Source organism: Pavona decussata, unplaced genomic scaffold (genome assembly GCF_977016875.1).
Source record: "Pavona decussata unplaced genomic scaffold, jaPavDecu1.1 SCAFFOLD_2, whole genome shotgun sequence".
Taxonomy (NCBI): domain Eukaryota; kingdom Metazoa; phylum Cnidaria; class Anthozoa; order Scleractinia; family Agariciidae; genus Pavona; species Pavona decussata.
This window is the reverse complement of record NW_028145426.1, coordinates 1,663,059-1,680,000: the sequence shown is the minus strand read 5'-3', so window position 1 is coordinate 1,680,000 and position 16,942 is coordinate 1,663,059. Positions and strand designations below refer to the sequence as shown.

The following is a 16,942-nucleotide window of genomic DNA, read 5'->3' as shown; positions in this document are numbered from 1 at the left end:
TGTTTCACCCTGATCTGCTTTTTTAAGATCCAGACTCTAAAGGAACAACACAAAGTTAAAAAAACGTATGGGTTTTAGAAGGGGAAATAAACGTGAATTTTCACACAACACCAGCCGCTAAATACGGGACCATGTTATATTAAATCTTCTGTAAATCTCAACCCTTAATTATTCCACGTTTTATCAGAGAATTGTAAAACATTGATGAAATTTCACTACAACGCTTTTAAATGAAACCTGGACAAGTTAAAACACAAGCAAGACCCAAACAAGGCTGCAGGTAGGCTTCAGGTGTATTCCTCTTAAACGAGGACATGCACTATTGGTGGGATAGCTCCTCCGGCTATTGCCACCAAAATCACTACTTCAATGTCACCTTAGTGATGGCGGAGGGGCTGAGATTGAAGAACCGAACAGTGTCGAAATCAGTATTTCAATAGCTAAAGCCAATATGTTTCTGTTACAGAGATAATCCTTGGGTAAAATAATATTTTTGAAGAAAAATCTTGTAATTCAGCCGTCGCAACTCTTGCTTTGTTTGAGTAAACCTCCATCTTCTTTCACGATAAAAATTTGAATATGAAATTCATCAAATCAGTAGTTCGGGAGTGGGCAGTCATCGGACAATAGGGGTACCAAAAGTAATTCCAACATCAATAATTTCTTTGCAAGGGAAACTGTTCTCTTTTATGTGAAAACTTCGCTTTTCTTTTACGGTATTCAAAGCCATTTGCATGTAAAAAAATGAATTCATTTAAATGAAATGAAGCTCCAACCTCTAAAATCATATTCAAGGCACCCAATGTCAAATGTGGGGCCAGCATAGTGAATACTTGGTCAACAATATGTCTGAACAGACTGGAGGGTCGTGTCAGCAGACTCAGCAATACTTCAGTCAGCACCTCTACCCAGTGGGGCTCATCTGAAAAATGGATAAGGTGGTTAGTTTCCAAAGAAACTTTGGTGCTGCGTCGGTGTGGAGTAGATCCATTATGCCATTCACATATTGGAGGAATACGCAACATTTGCCTTCTCTCTACAAACTTGTGAAAAGGCTAAATATCATTTGCAAAGTACAATTTACGTTTCATTTGAATAGTCACAGCATATCTTAAGGATCTTTACGTGCCAAACTCAAAAGCTACAATAGAACTATCTTAGGCAGCCTCAGAAACGGCTCACTAGGACGAATTTACTTTAAGAAGCTTTCGTTTGAATGATCACACTTTAGGATCTCTCCGGTGCTCAAAAGCTTACATACATCGTATCACTAGTTATCGGTTAGCATCTTATCATGAAACCATCTTATACATCACAACAAGTAGCAAACACGTAAGGTCGCTATTTCAAAGTCTTGAATTGAATCGCCGCACTTAATGTTGTTATCTCAAGGGTTACAACTACATTACATGGTCAGTTTCAACGAAACTAGTGAAAGGCATCTCATCTTGGTCATCTCCGTACAGGGAAGAAAAAAAAAACTGCTAATACATTCACAATTGTGTTATAAATTATGCACCTCTCCTACCAGTATTATCCTCTTCAGTTTTATTTTTCTGTCTTTCATAACAGGCTTTCAGTTCCTGGAAGCAAGTTTCAGAAGTAAGAATAGATCACATTTGTCTATTACAGCACCTCCATTTACAACCATGTCTTACTATAAACTGTAAAAAAAGTTGGTACTTTTCATCAGTAGTAACAAATGAGACATCTTTGAGCAAAGAAACATATAGCTGTGCTTCGTCTTAGTGTGTTATGATAGAACTCACCAAGATAGCGGCACACCGTTCATATTGCAGCTGATAATCCACAAACATGGTATACTATGGACACAGTTTGATGCAGAAGCTGCATAACTAAAAAAGAATGCTGGCTGGGTATGCTAAGATACAAATTAATGGCTTCAAAATTAACCTAAGTTATGCAAAACTTTGGATTGCCAAAACTAAAATAAATAAAAAAAAACAAGAAATGAAAAAAAAAACACTGCTTTTTAACCTGGATCACTACCGAGCCAAAAACCTTGATGAAAAAAGACAATTACAAAATGCTGTTTAATCACAGCAATGGACGAGCCACGCTCAGAAATATTTCCTGCGCCTTCCGAACTCAGATAAAAGCATGATTTCACCAAGGAACGGAATTGCCTTCGCATGCTACATCCAAGGTAATGACCAACAACAGCACTCCACTCATTTGGATCCAAGACATTTTGAAATATCTTAAAAATAACGTAAGACCATACAGTCAACTCATAGCTACAGGTATATGCGCACTTGTAAATACCTTCCCAAGCGTATGATATGCTTGTTTAGCGCTGTTTCCACAAATAGTGTAAATGAGTGAGCTAAAAGTTATTTTCCTACCGAATACGTTTCAGTAAAAGAAAAATTAATCGGCTGGTTGTCGAATCATCGCTTGTAAAGCGAGCCAAGTTTCGAAATCGACAACCACCGTTCTTGTTCAGTGGCGACAAAGCGAACGGGAAGTTTGTTGTTGACGCTCTTCCAGCAAGTAATATTAATTCGATAAACTATCTTCCTTTTCTCGAAGAATTAGATTGACAAAAAAGAGCATGTCGGTAATAAGGTTTTTTATCGTTGGGTTTGCGAAGAGAGCAAGCTTCGAAATCGCACACCTTGTTTCAGTCATGTTTATGTCATTCGCCGATTTTGTCGAAGCGCGGTTCTAAACAAGTTCTATTATAGTCCTGTCGTCATTCATATTATTCAAATTTCGTGCTGCGGGTTGTCGCTTTTACTTTACCATTCCTTTTGTTGTGCGAGACAATGCCACATAAAGCAAAGGTATGGCAATGAATAACAAAGGCAGGACATACGCGTATGAAGCTATACGCATACGCGTATGACGCGATACGCATACGCGTAGTACTTGCGTATGGTACGCGTATGCGATGTTCGCTTATTTCTGAGCTGCACTGTACATCAACTGATTTAGTGGAGTCGAACAGGAATACTTTCTTACAGCTTTGTGAATCTTTAACCTTCTATTATTCCTTTACTTATAGTTTATAACTACAATCTACCTCAAGGGCGTTTGTTTACATATCCAATTAACCAAAGTATTGCACATGTTAAGTACAGTAGGAATTTAGAACATAATCTTAGGAATTCTACTTGGGTACGGTATACCTTCAAGATGTCAATTGCTTGTTCTGGTTCAATAAACAAATAAAGCGCCATGTGAGAGAACAACAGCTCAAACACTTCATCCTCCTGCTGCCTAGCTTCACTCTTTCTCCTCTGACAATAAATACAGAAATGGATTCACATCATCAAATGCCAATTGCAAGTACCAGCATCAGCCAAAAGAACGGCCAGTCTATTACAAGAAGTAATCTTGCACAAATCAGACGACAAGGTACAGTTCGGCCTAATAAAGGTGCATGTACACCTGTTTCGACAGGCATTTCTATCATCTTCAGTTCTTTAAACCGTTATAACTGACATGGTTATATACATGTGCTACAAATGTATCAGCCGGCCTATCACTTGAACATCACCTAACACACCAAAAATGTCTCTTGAACGAGGCTACTTTCTATAAAGCTTTACTTCTAATCGAACAATGTGCTGTGCTTCTCGGCAGAGAAGTCACCAAAGAAATACCTTTTTCTGGATTTTCTCAACAAGTTTTACTGCTTTCTTAAATGCCTTTGCTGCCTGCAATATAATAAAGAAAGATGAAAATAACCACTTAATTAACTCCCTTCCAAACAATTCAATCGACCCACAATTTATTCAATACAGTCGGCAGGCAACCAGTTGATAACCACTGGCCCTTACTGTAGATAACGTTACAAACAAGAAGAAGTGAATGAGGAAATATCCAAGACGACTCTCCACAATTTGTGAAAAAGTATGGCGTAATGGACACATTGTATGGCATCATGGAAGTTGAAGGAGGTGGGGAATGTCTAAATATATCATTAAAAAGCCTTTGATAAGGGGGCAGCAATTGACATTACGACTGAGACTTTTGTGCTTCCAAATTATATCAAACCGTATTAAGTAGCCTACCGACTGATGTTGCTTTTACTATCCTAAGTTGTATACGCTCCTTATTATGAATATTGGTGCCACACAAGAAAAATGGATTCTGTTCACAAGATGATCATTCAAGTAGGCCGTATACTGATCTTGGCTTATCTTTGTGCAAACCAAGATACACTCTGTCTCCAAAAGAAAAAAAGCCCATAAAGACTATCTCAACTCTTGTGGGAAACATTTGTACAAAACGCGTTTTTGTTTTGCTGTTGTTGTTTGCTTTTAAGCAAAAAAAGGGCATTAAAACCACATTGGCTTACTGTGGGGTGAATTTGAACCCAAGGAGAGATACACGTCATATTTATAACAAAAACAAAACAAAACAACAACAAGAACAAGAACAAACGATTACCTTCAAAAGAGTAAAAATTCACGCCATTTTGATTGTTTAATTAGGGGGCAAATTGGTATGGAAGTGTTCAACACACAGTTGACGTCTGGTGAAACATGTATGCAAGACTTCAGGTTGCCGTTGCTTATCTTTAGAAATATACATGACTTATCGAGATCATAAAAGATATTTTCACCAAAGAAGAATAAAATATAATAATAAGAATAAAAGCTGATTCCATCAGTTTTGAGACTTTCTTTTAAGCCTATGCATATTTATACCTCTTCTGTCCACTGATCTGAGGCAACTTTATGCTCGTCATTCTCCATAAGTTTCTGTCGAAAAGACCAGGGAATCAGAATAATACAAACCAAAAGCACTGCAAAATCGCAAAAAAAGAGCTCACTAAAATAAACCAATACATACAATGTAAATACATGTGTAATGTGGTCAATAGCATAAAATCCAAGGGTACCTTCGCATGTTGAACAACTTTGTAGAGCTCAAACTGTTTCATTTCTTTGCTCGATGAAAGTTCTTTCATTGCACTGACAAATCTCTGTTCCGACGTCTGTCTCACTGACGCGGCCAAGGGCGTCTAAAATCATGGAAAGACAAAATATGGAATGGCATGAGGAATAAGATGGACTTGTAAAATAGTACCAAGTGTCAAGGGACTTTACCTTCAAGAGGTTACAAGTTAACTATAAACAAATTCATTGCAGCCACTCTATTAAGAACTTTATCTTTTGAATACAATAGAAAAGTGGTTATCCCACTTAAAAAGGATTTTTCTGTACTGTTCAACTATTTTCCATTTGACCACAAGTCAATTTGGCAGAATTGTATGTCATTTTGCCAGAATGGAAAATGCCTCTAAATGAACGACTTTAAGCCTTACAACATTGGTATTAACCTCGACTGATACAGAAACCACAGTTGTTTAGTCCATTATAATGGGAACACATAGTCGTTTGGGTACAATTTTCCGTTCTAGAAATCCAGCCTCCAAGATGATAAATTACTAACCGCTTAGCTGACATTTCGAGCGTTAGACCTTTGAATTCGCTCTGACGAAGGGTTAACGCTCGAAACTTCAGCACTCGAATCGCTTTATGGTGGCCAAATTACCTTGTCAACTGTGTTGATAAAACGAAACATTCGTACTTACCTTAGCGCCTGCTTTTATTGGCTGGAGGTAAGCATGTTCAAGAAAGAAAAACAGCACTTCGTGCACCCAATCGCCCTCATGTGAGACGGTTTTCTTCTTAACTAACTGGAACAACTGTGACAGAACCATATCAACAGGAATAAGATCGTTTAATAATGGACTCATCTTATCTCGATGGTTGAAGCATTCACTTGGGGAGCACGGAGAAAACCTCACATTTATTTTACAATGAAGACAGCCACGCTATAAGAGGTGAGACTTCCACTATTACAATAATAACAGCAAATCAATTGTACTAACTTCTTTGTCAATAAATGGGTGAAACATCGGCATGAATATTTTATGTAATCAAGCGCTGTTTCCAAACTATCTATGCAGAAAAAGTTCAAGAACTCAACACTACCTGGTTTAATACTGCAATCCTGATCGATTCTGCGTTCTTTTGGGAGGACCTAAAAAGAATTATTATTATTATTTTAGACCTCGAAATACACTTTGTAGTGTCTCCATGTTGGAAAAAAGCGCAGCTTGAAGCTGTTCTGCATGACTGCGTACTTTTTTTTCAGTTTAATAAAAACAGTAACACATATTGCTATCTTGAAACGTGGAATTCCAAATCTTAGTTCAAGGTTAATGAGATTATCCTTAAAATGTAATCTTGGTGTTTAACGGTCTTATATACTTAGTAGCACTTTGCAAGCTTGATGTAAATTAGTGTAGACAATTTTCACTCAGTGGCTAAACAGATGCCGTTCTCAAATGAGACTCGAAGCCCCGTTCATTTTTCATTACTTTTTGCGACTGTGTTTCATACAAGTGCGCAGAAGGGCATGGCTTTGACTTGTATCAGTTTCTCAGAGCGAAGTCTCATGTTCCTTTCAAACTTATTACAGATAACTTACTGAAATAAGATTTTTTAGCAATTATTAATCTCCTGCTTCTCCTTATTCGTGCAATGCTAACATGAAGTGCCAAGGTGGAGTAGAATGAAGTGGATAACAACGCAAAACACGGTAAGAAAAGGAAACGTCTTGCAACTAAGAAATTTTGTTTCTGTATGGATTTTACCACGTGTTTTCAATACATTTACTTTCTTACTCTGATTCTGATTCTGTAGAACCGTCAACAAGACCCTGCTCAAAAATATCCAGCAGCCAAGCTACAAACTCCTGTGGTCCAGATCCTTTAAGCTGAGAAAAGAGATGGGAGTAATCATGCATTTAAAACATTGATGTCATCTGCTTGAATAACAGCAGGCAGGAGTTAATACTTTCACTGGACGAGTGTTACAATTATTGATGCATTAGTACTCACAGTTCCAAGTAGATTTTCCACGGTTTTTGTCTTGGTGAGCTTGTCAAATTGCATATTTCCATACCTACAATTTAAGAAACAAATTTACTCTCATAATGCTAGCTACATGATTCTGCAGCGAAATAGAAGCAAATACAACATCTTATTGTCGATAATAATTGGTTAATGCTAAGCGCAAGAAAACTGTATTAATTTTGCAGTGTACGAGAATGGAAAGAAACAGCTTCAAGAAGTGATGACATTTGTTGAACAACATTCACTTACAAGGAAAGCCTACGTGCCACTGCGTTACCTCAACACTTTGGTTATCCAACAGTTCAACAATACGCATTTATTTTAGCACACATATCTTGTTTCAGGACACTCCAAGACGGCTATATAAAACCAACCTGAACAGCCTGACTTAGGGGAAAATCTGATGCACATGCCGATGACCTGTAGGGACCATATAACTCCAGAAACCAATGTTCAGCAATAATACCTTAATCTCTTTATCGGCCCAACACAGATTCCTACAAATGCCTATTGCCTACGAGATTGACCAGGTGAAAGCAGGTGTAGTAAGACCACAAACGTCACGCTAGCATTCTTTTTTTAGTCACTTACTTTCCCAAAAGCTGCTTCAACACCAAAACAGGCACTTCTGGGTCTTTGTTTTGATTGGCTACTGCAGGAAGACTTGATGCCTTAACAAATGTGAAATAAAACAAATTACAGTTACAACTGTAGTTTGGGTGAGGGAGATTTCCTGAGTATATTACACACGAATTTACTTACTACATGATTGTACTATTAACTAGGAATGGCTTTAGTTTTGCAAGAAGTTAGAAGCAATGCCTAAGCACAGCTCACAATCCTGGCAGCAACTAATAAAATATACCAAATATCGACTGAAAAACACTGAGACCCTTCTTCTGAGGGATCTGTGTAAGTATGCTGTTTAAATTTCAAAACTTGTCATCTTGCAGTTTTGGACAGTTATAAATGCAATGTACAGGCCTGTCTCACGTTTGTTTAAACCAGTGACATATATCATAAAATTAATGGTAGGACCAGTTTAGCATCGGCCTAGTGACCTTCTCAACATAACACGTTTTGATGACTAACGTAAACACATTTTCAACTTTCTGAGCAACACTAAGTTGATGTTGAATTCGAGAAACACAAGACGGCTTGAGCATCCTTCTCTGACTCTTTTCTGTCGTTCTTTCATCGTTTATGCAGCACATTCCCTTTCCTTCCTGTAAATTACTCTTTAAGAGCCAGGTCGCTTTACTAAAATAGGACCTTGAAAATTAAGCTAATACTAACATAGATGTAGACAACGATTCCTCGCCAACATCGTTCTGCACGTTTAAAACATTTTAATTCACACCCAATTACTCTGTTCTTGATACATCTTCATCGCACTGCTGCTTAGTTAGGAAACATTATTCGCAAATTGGTTATGAGCAGGTAGATTGAGGATCTACTTATTTTCATGCAAGTAAACAACAACAACAACAACAACAACAACAACTTCTTACCAACTGTTTTGCAGCCTCATGAAGGTAACTCTGTGAGGATGACAGGCTGTTTATAAAGGTTCTTATCATGTGGCCACTAAACACAACTGGGACCTGAAGGTTATAAGTTAAGAAATTTATAGCAAAAATAATATCTTTCGTGTTTGGACAGAAATAATTATGAGAGTGTGCAAAGTAATAGCTTCAAAGAATACAATTCATGTAAGTCCAATGTTGCATAGATACAAACAGCATCCATGCTATGAGAGTAACATACAAAATGCAAACAATGAAGGAAATTTTAGATGTGGTTAGTAATAGGTGCAACTGTTCCCTAAGCTTCATCATCGGCATCACTGTAAGTGTGATGAGATTGACCACTAACTGTTGTGACCCATTCAACATGCTGAGTGATGCGGAATGGAGTAAAGTCAAGTGATTCTATCACTTTCTGAGTCAAGTTGTTGTTGTTGTCATTTGTTGAGCACCAAAGGTTGAACGATTAGAGAATATTCTATCATTCCAAAAGAGCAAAGTCAGTGTCTGAAATGGGAGGCTTTAACAGGCAGGAGCTACAAAAGCAGTCATCATTAACTAAACTATTCCTGTGCTAAATGTGGAAGTTGAGATGAATCATGTTTAATACAAACTCGCCTGATTTGCACTGATTTGAGGGAGAATTTTCTTCACTAGTTGGAAACCAAGAAACTTCCTGTCATGTGTTGACTGAAACAGGCACTCTGAAATGAATTAATATGACAGACATTGTTAAAACTACATCAATAAATAAATAAAACATAAAATAAATTAATTATGCAATTAACTTATTATAACTTCCAGAGTGACATTGACATATATGTGTATATTTATTATTGTTTATTATTTATTTATTTTATGGCAGTTGTAGTAAAAAATTGACACCCCTTCCGGCACACATGATAATTATGGTTGTGGCTTTTAACGTCTACTTTATAGTTGAAATTAAAATTTAAGAGTACACACCATTTATTGACAGTAAATCTTTATGTATCACTCTAAAGTTGTCCTCAACCTTGCAAAATTTGCCAACCAGATATAATTTTATTTTTAAAACTGTGTTGAGTCTGTACTTTAGAGCACACATTATTTAGAGACCTTGAATATAATTTTTCATTAGCAACTTCAGAGATGTACATGTATAAAATTGCGTACATGTATTCAGATTCTTTGATAGATTTAGATACAATCTTGGTTAAATATTGGTTAAATTTGCACTTTATTACGATTATAATATGCAACAGCACTGGAAACATACAAATGACACACTGAACGACATAAGTATGAGCCTCTCTAGAAAAATTGATTTGTAGCTGGGAATACCGTCTACAACAATGCTCCAGAACTGATGAAGATCACTTGCAGGGTTGTCCAACAATGAGAAGAAAATTTCATCCCAAACACAATGTACTCTGGGATGTGAAGAGATGGAATCCTGAAATTAACCATACATTTAGAGTTATTAAATTCATAAAACGTAAACAAAAGATTTCCAAAAAATTTATTATTTACTTCACAACGAAAAATGAGTATTGTATAACAGAACGTCATCACGTAAGTGGCCAAAGTAGAATAATGACTCTTGTGACCTGAGTATTAGAGAACAGTGATACTAAACATCACATGTCACACACAAAGGGCCCTCAGAAAGCATTACTTCATCTTCATCTTCATCACTATCCTCATTCCTATCCTCCTTATTTATGCTCATGCTTATACTCATCCTTAGCCTGGCCTTCGTTCACCCTTGCTTCATCCACATCATGCTCATGCTTATCAACATCATGTTAATCTTCTTGGCAATGTTCATGCTCATGGTCATCCTCCTGTTCATCATCATTGTGATGCCCATCCTCATTCTCCTCCACACCATGCTTATGCTCATCGTCTTGGTCATTGTCCTGTTTTACGTTCCAGACTATGCTTATGCTCATCCTCATGCTCGTTTGCATCCTTATGCTCATTTCCGTGGTCATCTTCATGCTCAAGCTTATTGTCCTGCCGACACTCATCCTTATGGCAACCTTGTTCTCATATTCATCCTCGTACACATCCTTCTACTCATCCTCATGCTTAGCTTTAAGCTCACTCGCATCACCATGATAGTGCCCATCTCCTTCTGTACCCATCGCTTTTATGCACATCCTCATTTTCATCATGCTTATTCTCATGCGTATGGTTATGTTTATGCTAATCCTGATGCTCAAACCCATACTCACCCCTCACGCCAGATTCTTGCCCATCCTGATCTTGTGCTCATGCTCAACTTCTTGCCAATGCTCACCTCTGCAGTCATGCCTCCAGTCATCCTCATGCTCCTCCTTGTGCTAATCCTCAAACTCATCCTCACGCCATCATCACAATAACCCTCTCCCCATTGCTGTTATTGTACCCATATTTTATACCACACTTACATTGTGTATGCTTGTCCTCCACCTCTGTTTATGCTCATCCTCATATTATTCTCGTCTTTACCCTCATCCTCATGATTGCACTCAAGTTCCTCCTCATTTGCATGCTTGTGGTCTGCCTATGCCCATCCTCTTGTTCATGTTCATGTTTGTCCTCATCCTCATCCTTATACTGATGTCCATCCTCATCCTCCTGCTCATGCTTGTGGCCATACTTATGCTCACCCACATACTCATCCCCACACTCACCTTCTTGCTCATGCTTGTGATCATGCTTATGCTCATCCTCTTGTTTATATTCATGTTTGTCCTCATCCTCATCCTCCTGCTCATGCTTGTGGCCATACTTATGCTCATCCTCCTACTCATGCTCTTCCCCATGCTCATCCTTTTGTTTATGCTTGTCTTTATCCTCATCGTCACGATTATACGCATGTTAGTCCTCATGTTTATGCTCGTGATTATCGTCATCCTCGTGCTTATTCTTATGCTCCTCCTCATCCTCATGTTCATGCTTGTGGTCAGGCTTATTCTCGTCTTCTGTTCATGGTCGTCTTTACCCTCCTCCTCATGCTTATACTCATGTTCCTCCTCCTTTTTTATGCTCATCCTCATGCTTGTGCTCACCTCCCTCCTTATCACCATGTTCAACCTCATACTCATGATCATCCTCTTGTTTTATGATATATTGTTCATACCTGTGGCCTTGCTAATGCGATTGTTTTTCCTCCAACTTGTGCTCATCCTTTTGTTGATGCTCATGGTCATGCTTATGCTCATGTCCATCCTCATCCTCATTCATATCTGTTTATGTCCATCATAATGGTTTTATTCCTCTTCATGTTTATGGTCATGTCCACCCTGATCCTCATTGTTATCGTCTGGTTCATGATTGTGGCCATGCTCTTATCCTCTTCTTTATGTTCGTTGCCATGGCATGTTCATCTCATGTTTATGCTCATGACCACCCCTATCCTGATTCTTACTTATCCTCTTGTTCCTAATTACGATCATCCTCACGTGCGTTATCATCTTAATGGTCATCTCCATCCTCTGCCAACACTGATCCATCCTGATGGTCATCCGCATTCTCGTCATCATCCTCTTGCACATCTTCATGCTCATCCCGACTGTCAAAGCCATACTTATGTTTAAGACCATCGTCATGCCCATGCTCATTGTCTCGACCATGCCACCTCACCTTCTTGCCAATGTTCATCTCTGTGGTAATGTGTATGCTCATCCTCTTGCTTATACTTGTGTCCATTCTATCCTCATGCTTTTACTCATGTTCCACCTCATTTTCATCCTCACATACTTATGGCCATCCTCACGCTCGTTTTTATCCTAATGGTCATCTCCATGGTCATCCTCATCCTCTCCCGGCACTGATCCTGATAATGATCCTCATTCTCACCATCATCCTCTTGCACATCTTCATGCTCATTCTCCCTGTCATAGCTATACTCATGCTTATGACCATCCTCATGATCATGCTCATTCTCTTGCCCATCCTTTTCTTCTTCCAATGCTCATTTCTGTGGAAGTGCTTATGTTCTTCCTCATGCTTACATTAATCCACAAACTCATTCTTTTCCCCACCCTTATCATCACACACATACTTGTCCCTAGTCTTGTTCCCCAACTTCTACATGTACATGTGCTTCTAACCATCCTCCTGCTTATCCTCACCCTCATAATCATAGTCATCTTTGGATTCATGCCAGTGCATATCCACAGGCTTATCCTCGTCCTCACATTAATGCTTATCCTTGTGGTCATCCCAAGGCTCATCCAAGTGTTCATGCTTAGCCTCCAGCTCATTGTCATCCTCATAGTCATCTTCATCTCAGTTGTCACGCCCATTATTGTGTTCACTGTGATTGTCATAGTCATTATTATGCATGCTTATGGTTATTCATATGCTGCACTCATTCTCATTCACGGTCACGTTCATACTCATGCTCATACGCCATTACTCTGCTCCTGCTTGTGCTCATCCTTATTTCTCATTCTCATCATGACGCTCACACTTCCTTGTACTCATGCCCATACTAACTCTTGTTGTCATGGTCATGGTCATACATAAATCCTGCTTGTACAGTGTAACATACATGTAATTCACCCTGTATGTCAATGTGTAATGACAAAACGTTCACCAAATAATGCTACACTTCAAAGAAATTGCAGTACAGCAGAATGTAATTAGAAAAATGTTTTAAGATCTATTAATGTGAGCTTACTTCAGATAAGACGTGTTTGTACCTGCAAAACAGCACCAATTTGTTTGTAATTCTGTTTGTCAGCAATGAAAGAACATTTCCACGCTCCCTTTATAAGCTTCTTATCAACATGACCCTATAATTAGTCAGAGAACAGTTTTGTGTTACTGCACATAATTCAATTATGAATGACTCAAAGTAAAGAGCTCTCCGAGTTGGCCAGGTGCTACAGTGTATCCCAAAGCAACAGCTCTGAAAGAGGACTAAGATAAAAATTGGCTAATACTCAAACCACCAGGGCAAAAATAATAACAACATACATGTAATTGTGCTGTAATACAGACCCCCCAACATCTCTGAAGAGCAAGAGAAATGAGAAGTGTCTCAGGCGTGGCTTGTGCCCATCCTCCCTCTATGATCTCCTTGACAGATGGGTACACACAGTTTGTAAAAACATCAGTGGACACCTGAAATACAATCAAGAGATTTTGGTCAGAATATCAATATCCTAGAAATATGATTGCCTATAATTAATGATTTATAGGAAATTTGATTTTGCATCACATTCAATTGCATAAACTGTTACTTTTATTAGCAGTGGCTAAACAATGAGGATATGAAAAAGTTTATGCGGCAAAAGTATGGATAAAAAAAATCTACTAAGCAATAAAACCAGAGCATGTACAATTAACCACTTAAAGTTTCTTTACCACACATTTGTGTCTTACATGTTATGGCCTTATCATGAATTACAAATAATACAAATTGGGTTAAGACATCAGAAGTCAAGAGGTGCTGTTCCTAGTAAAATTAAGTTTAAGCACAAGTATAATTTCCAAAAGCATCATTACAGTACTAGGTACATGCATACACAGGAACATTCACATGTCAAGCTTACCACTGCAAAGATGTCCACAATGACCTTCGCACACAGTTCTTGCAAGTAACTCTTTTTCTTGCTTAACTCTATGACTCTTGCTACCAACACACCAAGCCATTCTGAATCGGGTGACTGTTAAAGGGAATGTTATTTCAAGGTTGTTAATAATAATAGTATTTGTAACTTAACAGTTATTCAGAAGATACAGAAAATTGTTTAACTTTTTGTCAACATCTGTTTAAAATTATTTCCAGTGGATAAAGCAATATTATTTCTGACCTCTGCTTAGATCATGCTGAATTTGGTAAGGTTTACACTCAAGTCAGGTATCAGAGAAGCCTCAGAATGTTGCGTGCTAACACATTATTATGTACTTAATACAGTGTCTATTTTACAGCTGCTTAATACCCTCAGTATAAATTAACCCAAAACTTCTTGGAGGTGTAGTTTAAATTAGAAAACAAACTTACAGATATTTTGTTGTGTTTAAATTGTGATCTCAAAATGGATGTCAACCCAAACACTTGTCCAATGTAGCTATCCCTTTCTTCCTGCAAAAAATTGAACAATTTGAATGACGTTAGTCATTGCTAAATCCTCCTTTAAGTGGGGTGTTTAAATGAAAATTATAGCTAAATGTACAGCAGACAATATAAATTTTCAAATAGAAAATGATAGTTTGCTGTTTGTTGCCAGAATGCTCACCAATAAACCATATTTATCTTCTGGGTATTGAACTGGATCTAGCTTGCGATGAAGGCTCTTGTGGGGGGATTAAATATTATATTAAAAATATATTTGCATGTGAAAAGATTTCCCCACTTAGGCCTCATGTACAAACTAGTTCCAGTTCAATGCTGAGGATACGAATAATGTCTATTGTCAGACTCTACATGTACATATTGCAGATTATTGCCTGACAGTTTACAGAGTCAGTTAACAGTTTGTCAGTTGTCACTTAACCAACAGTTCCATGTACACTATAGGTCAACTGGCAGGTTGTTTTATGTCCGAAAGAACCAATTATATGTAATAATTTAAACCCTCAAAACTACAGAACTTACAGTGTACAGCTGTACATACAGTACCGCTCAAAAGTAAGTTACCACCCTCTCGCTCGTCGCTATTACATGTAAAACGAAACCTTTGAAGTGACTGCAGACATGAGGTTGCTTCGCGCATCGCTTTGCAAACTTGTTACTAAACGAAACCTTTGAAGTGACTGAAGACACGGTTTTTGTAAAATAAATCATCTCTTACATTGTGCACGAATCAAAACCTTTGAACTGAATAAAGACAAAATTGTTTCGAATCACATAACTCTTACAATGCGAACACATTGGCACGCGTTTTAAAAAAGGCACGGACAAACGCATCACAAGACAAGTGCGCGAGAAACTCGGTGGTTTCCTTCTCACGAGAAACTCGGTAATATTCCAAAATTTCTGCTTCAGTGATTCTCGCGAGACGAGATTCTCGTATCGAGAGACGAGAGTCGCGTCTCTCGAGACGAGAATCTCGTCTCGAGAGACGCGACTCTCGTCTCGCGAGAAACGAGACGAGACTGGTAACTTACTTTTGAGCGGTACTGTATAATCATACCCTTCCCTCGCTAGAAAGAAATAATTATGAACAGAAAGTACAGAATCATAAAAATAATGATAAAAACGTATAATTATGTAATGTGACGTATAATTTCTAGGGCCTAGGCTCGGTTGCATAAAGCATTAAGACACTGTAAGTGGGAGTTGTCTACAACCGTTTCCTGCTTTTCAAAGGATTTCCTGAAGTGCTACATGTATATTGAATCACTCTGCTGAAGGCAGTTTACTGAGTATGGGGGACACAAACAGTGTGAAAATGCACTTAAAGTATCTACATGTAAGGGGCTTTATGAAACTGGGCCTAATTCTTAATTAATGTCTTTTAAAAGTCTTCAGTCCATACATGCATTGAATACATTGTATATGAAGTGCTGTATAATTCAAGCAAGCCTTCATGTACTTGTACATGTAGGAGCAGTGTCTTACCCAAGCTTTTGCACTGCCAGTAACCTCCAGATTTTTTGCAATTAATCTGAGAACCTTTTCAGGGAACAGGCAGTCAAACTCTGAGAGAACTTCTGTTAACACTGTTGCAAATCCTTGTCTTGCTCCTTTCCGCGAAGATGCTAAACCTTTTACAAGTCTTGTCACACTGTATTTTAACTCATCACAGCAAGCAATCTTGTCGTCATCCTCTTCTTCATCCTCTTCATCATCATTCCCCTTTAATTTGAAGCATTAAGATTCTTATTAGCTATACTGGACAATAATTTAGGAGACTTCCACAGCTGCCAGTCAACCAACAAGAGCTGCCAGTGAACAGAAAGAAAATTCTTACACTGGTACATGGTACATGGTATGTTGACATCTATGGGCAATAAAAATTAATTTGTTAAAGAAGACTGGAGTTTGAGAAATGCAAGTAATAAATACTGGTGTTACATGTACAGACTTGTGTTTATTTTTCTATTCAAGTATTTATTACATGAACAAGCAATATTAATAACATTTTCATGTAATAAACAACATACCGGCAGCATAACCTATAATAATATAGATATAATTATAAAGCTGCTCATATGTATCTAAGAGTTGTTACTGTCACTTTGTGCAAAATACAAATAATTTACTCGAACCTGGAAATTGTTAATTAAAATAATTCATGTATCTTTCAAGAAGAAAAAATTATAATAATAATTGTTATTATAATTCTTGCCTTTTTTTTATATAAAAAAGTAGTGTATTGCAAAATTGTCTTCCTCTTTTTGCTTAATCGTAGTTAGACATTGCCCTTCCTAATATCATGGTAACCATTGCCTTTCTCCATATATTACTGATTGTCATTGCAATGTAAAATAGTAGTGTAAGTAATTATGTGTAGTGTTAGTAAATAATCATTCGTTAACCTAGTAATTGCAATAGAAGCAGTAGTGTAACATTTTTGTACAGTAGTTTATAATA

At 37.7% G+C, this 16,942-nt stretch overlaps 1 protein-coding gene across 2 annotated transcripts in view; it reads right to left on the bottom strand.

Moving 5' to 3' along the window:
- LOC146489939 (myb-binding protein 1A-like protein) overlaps positions 1–16,942 on the bottom strand; it is a 33,775-nt gene that overhangs the window by 15,138 nt on the left and 1,695 nt on the right. The window contains exons 2-21 of one of the 2 annotated variants that reach the window (XM_085113018.1): positions 15,968–16,204; positions 14,408–14,488; positions 13,956–14,069; positions 13,402–13,524; positions 13,101–13,193; positions 9,748–9,859; positions 9,043–9,128; positions 8,410–8,502; positions 7,490–7,569; positions 6,884–6,947; positions 6,668–6,759; positions 5,973–6,021; positions 5,570–5,683; positions 4,874–4,996; positions 4,680–4,733; positions 3,630–3,683; positions 3,153–3,263; positions 1,520–1,583; positions 777–922; positions 1–36 (exon numbers count right to left, since the gene is read on the bottom strand). The exon at positions 1–36 is cut by the window's left edge and continues 22 nt beyond it. In XM_085113018.1, coding sequence (XP_084969144.1) covers positions 1–36; positions 777–922; positions 1,520–1,583; positions 3,153–3,263; positions 3,630–3,683; positions 4,680–4,733; positions 4,874–4,996; positions 5,570–5,683; positions 5,973–6,021; positions 6,668–6,759; positions 6,884–6,947; positions 7,490–7,569; positions 8,410–8,502; positions 9,043–9,128; positions 9,748–9,859; positions 13,101–13,193; positions 13,402–13,524; positions 13,956–14,069; positions 14,408–14,488; positions 15,968–16,204 — 1,926 coding nt within the window. The remainder of the gene's footprint in view (positions 37–776; positions 923–1,519; positions 1,584–3,152; positions 3,264–3,629; positions 3,684–4,679; positions 4,734–4,873; positions 4,997–5,569; positions 5,684–5,972; positions 6,022–6,667; positions 6,760–6,883; positions 6,948–7,489; positions 7,570–8,409; positions 8,503–9,042; positions 9,129–9,747; positions 9,860–13,100; positions 13,194–13,401; positions 13,525–13,955; positions 14,070–14,407; positions 14,489–15,967; positions 16,205–16,942) is intronic. The other variant, XM_085113069.1, reaches the window with a different exon arrangement.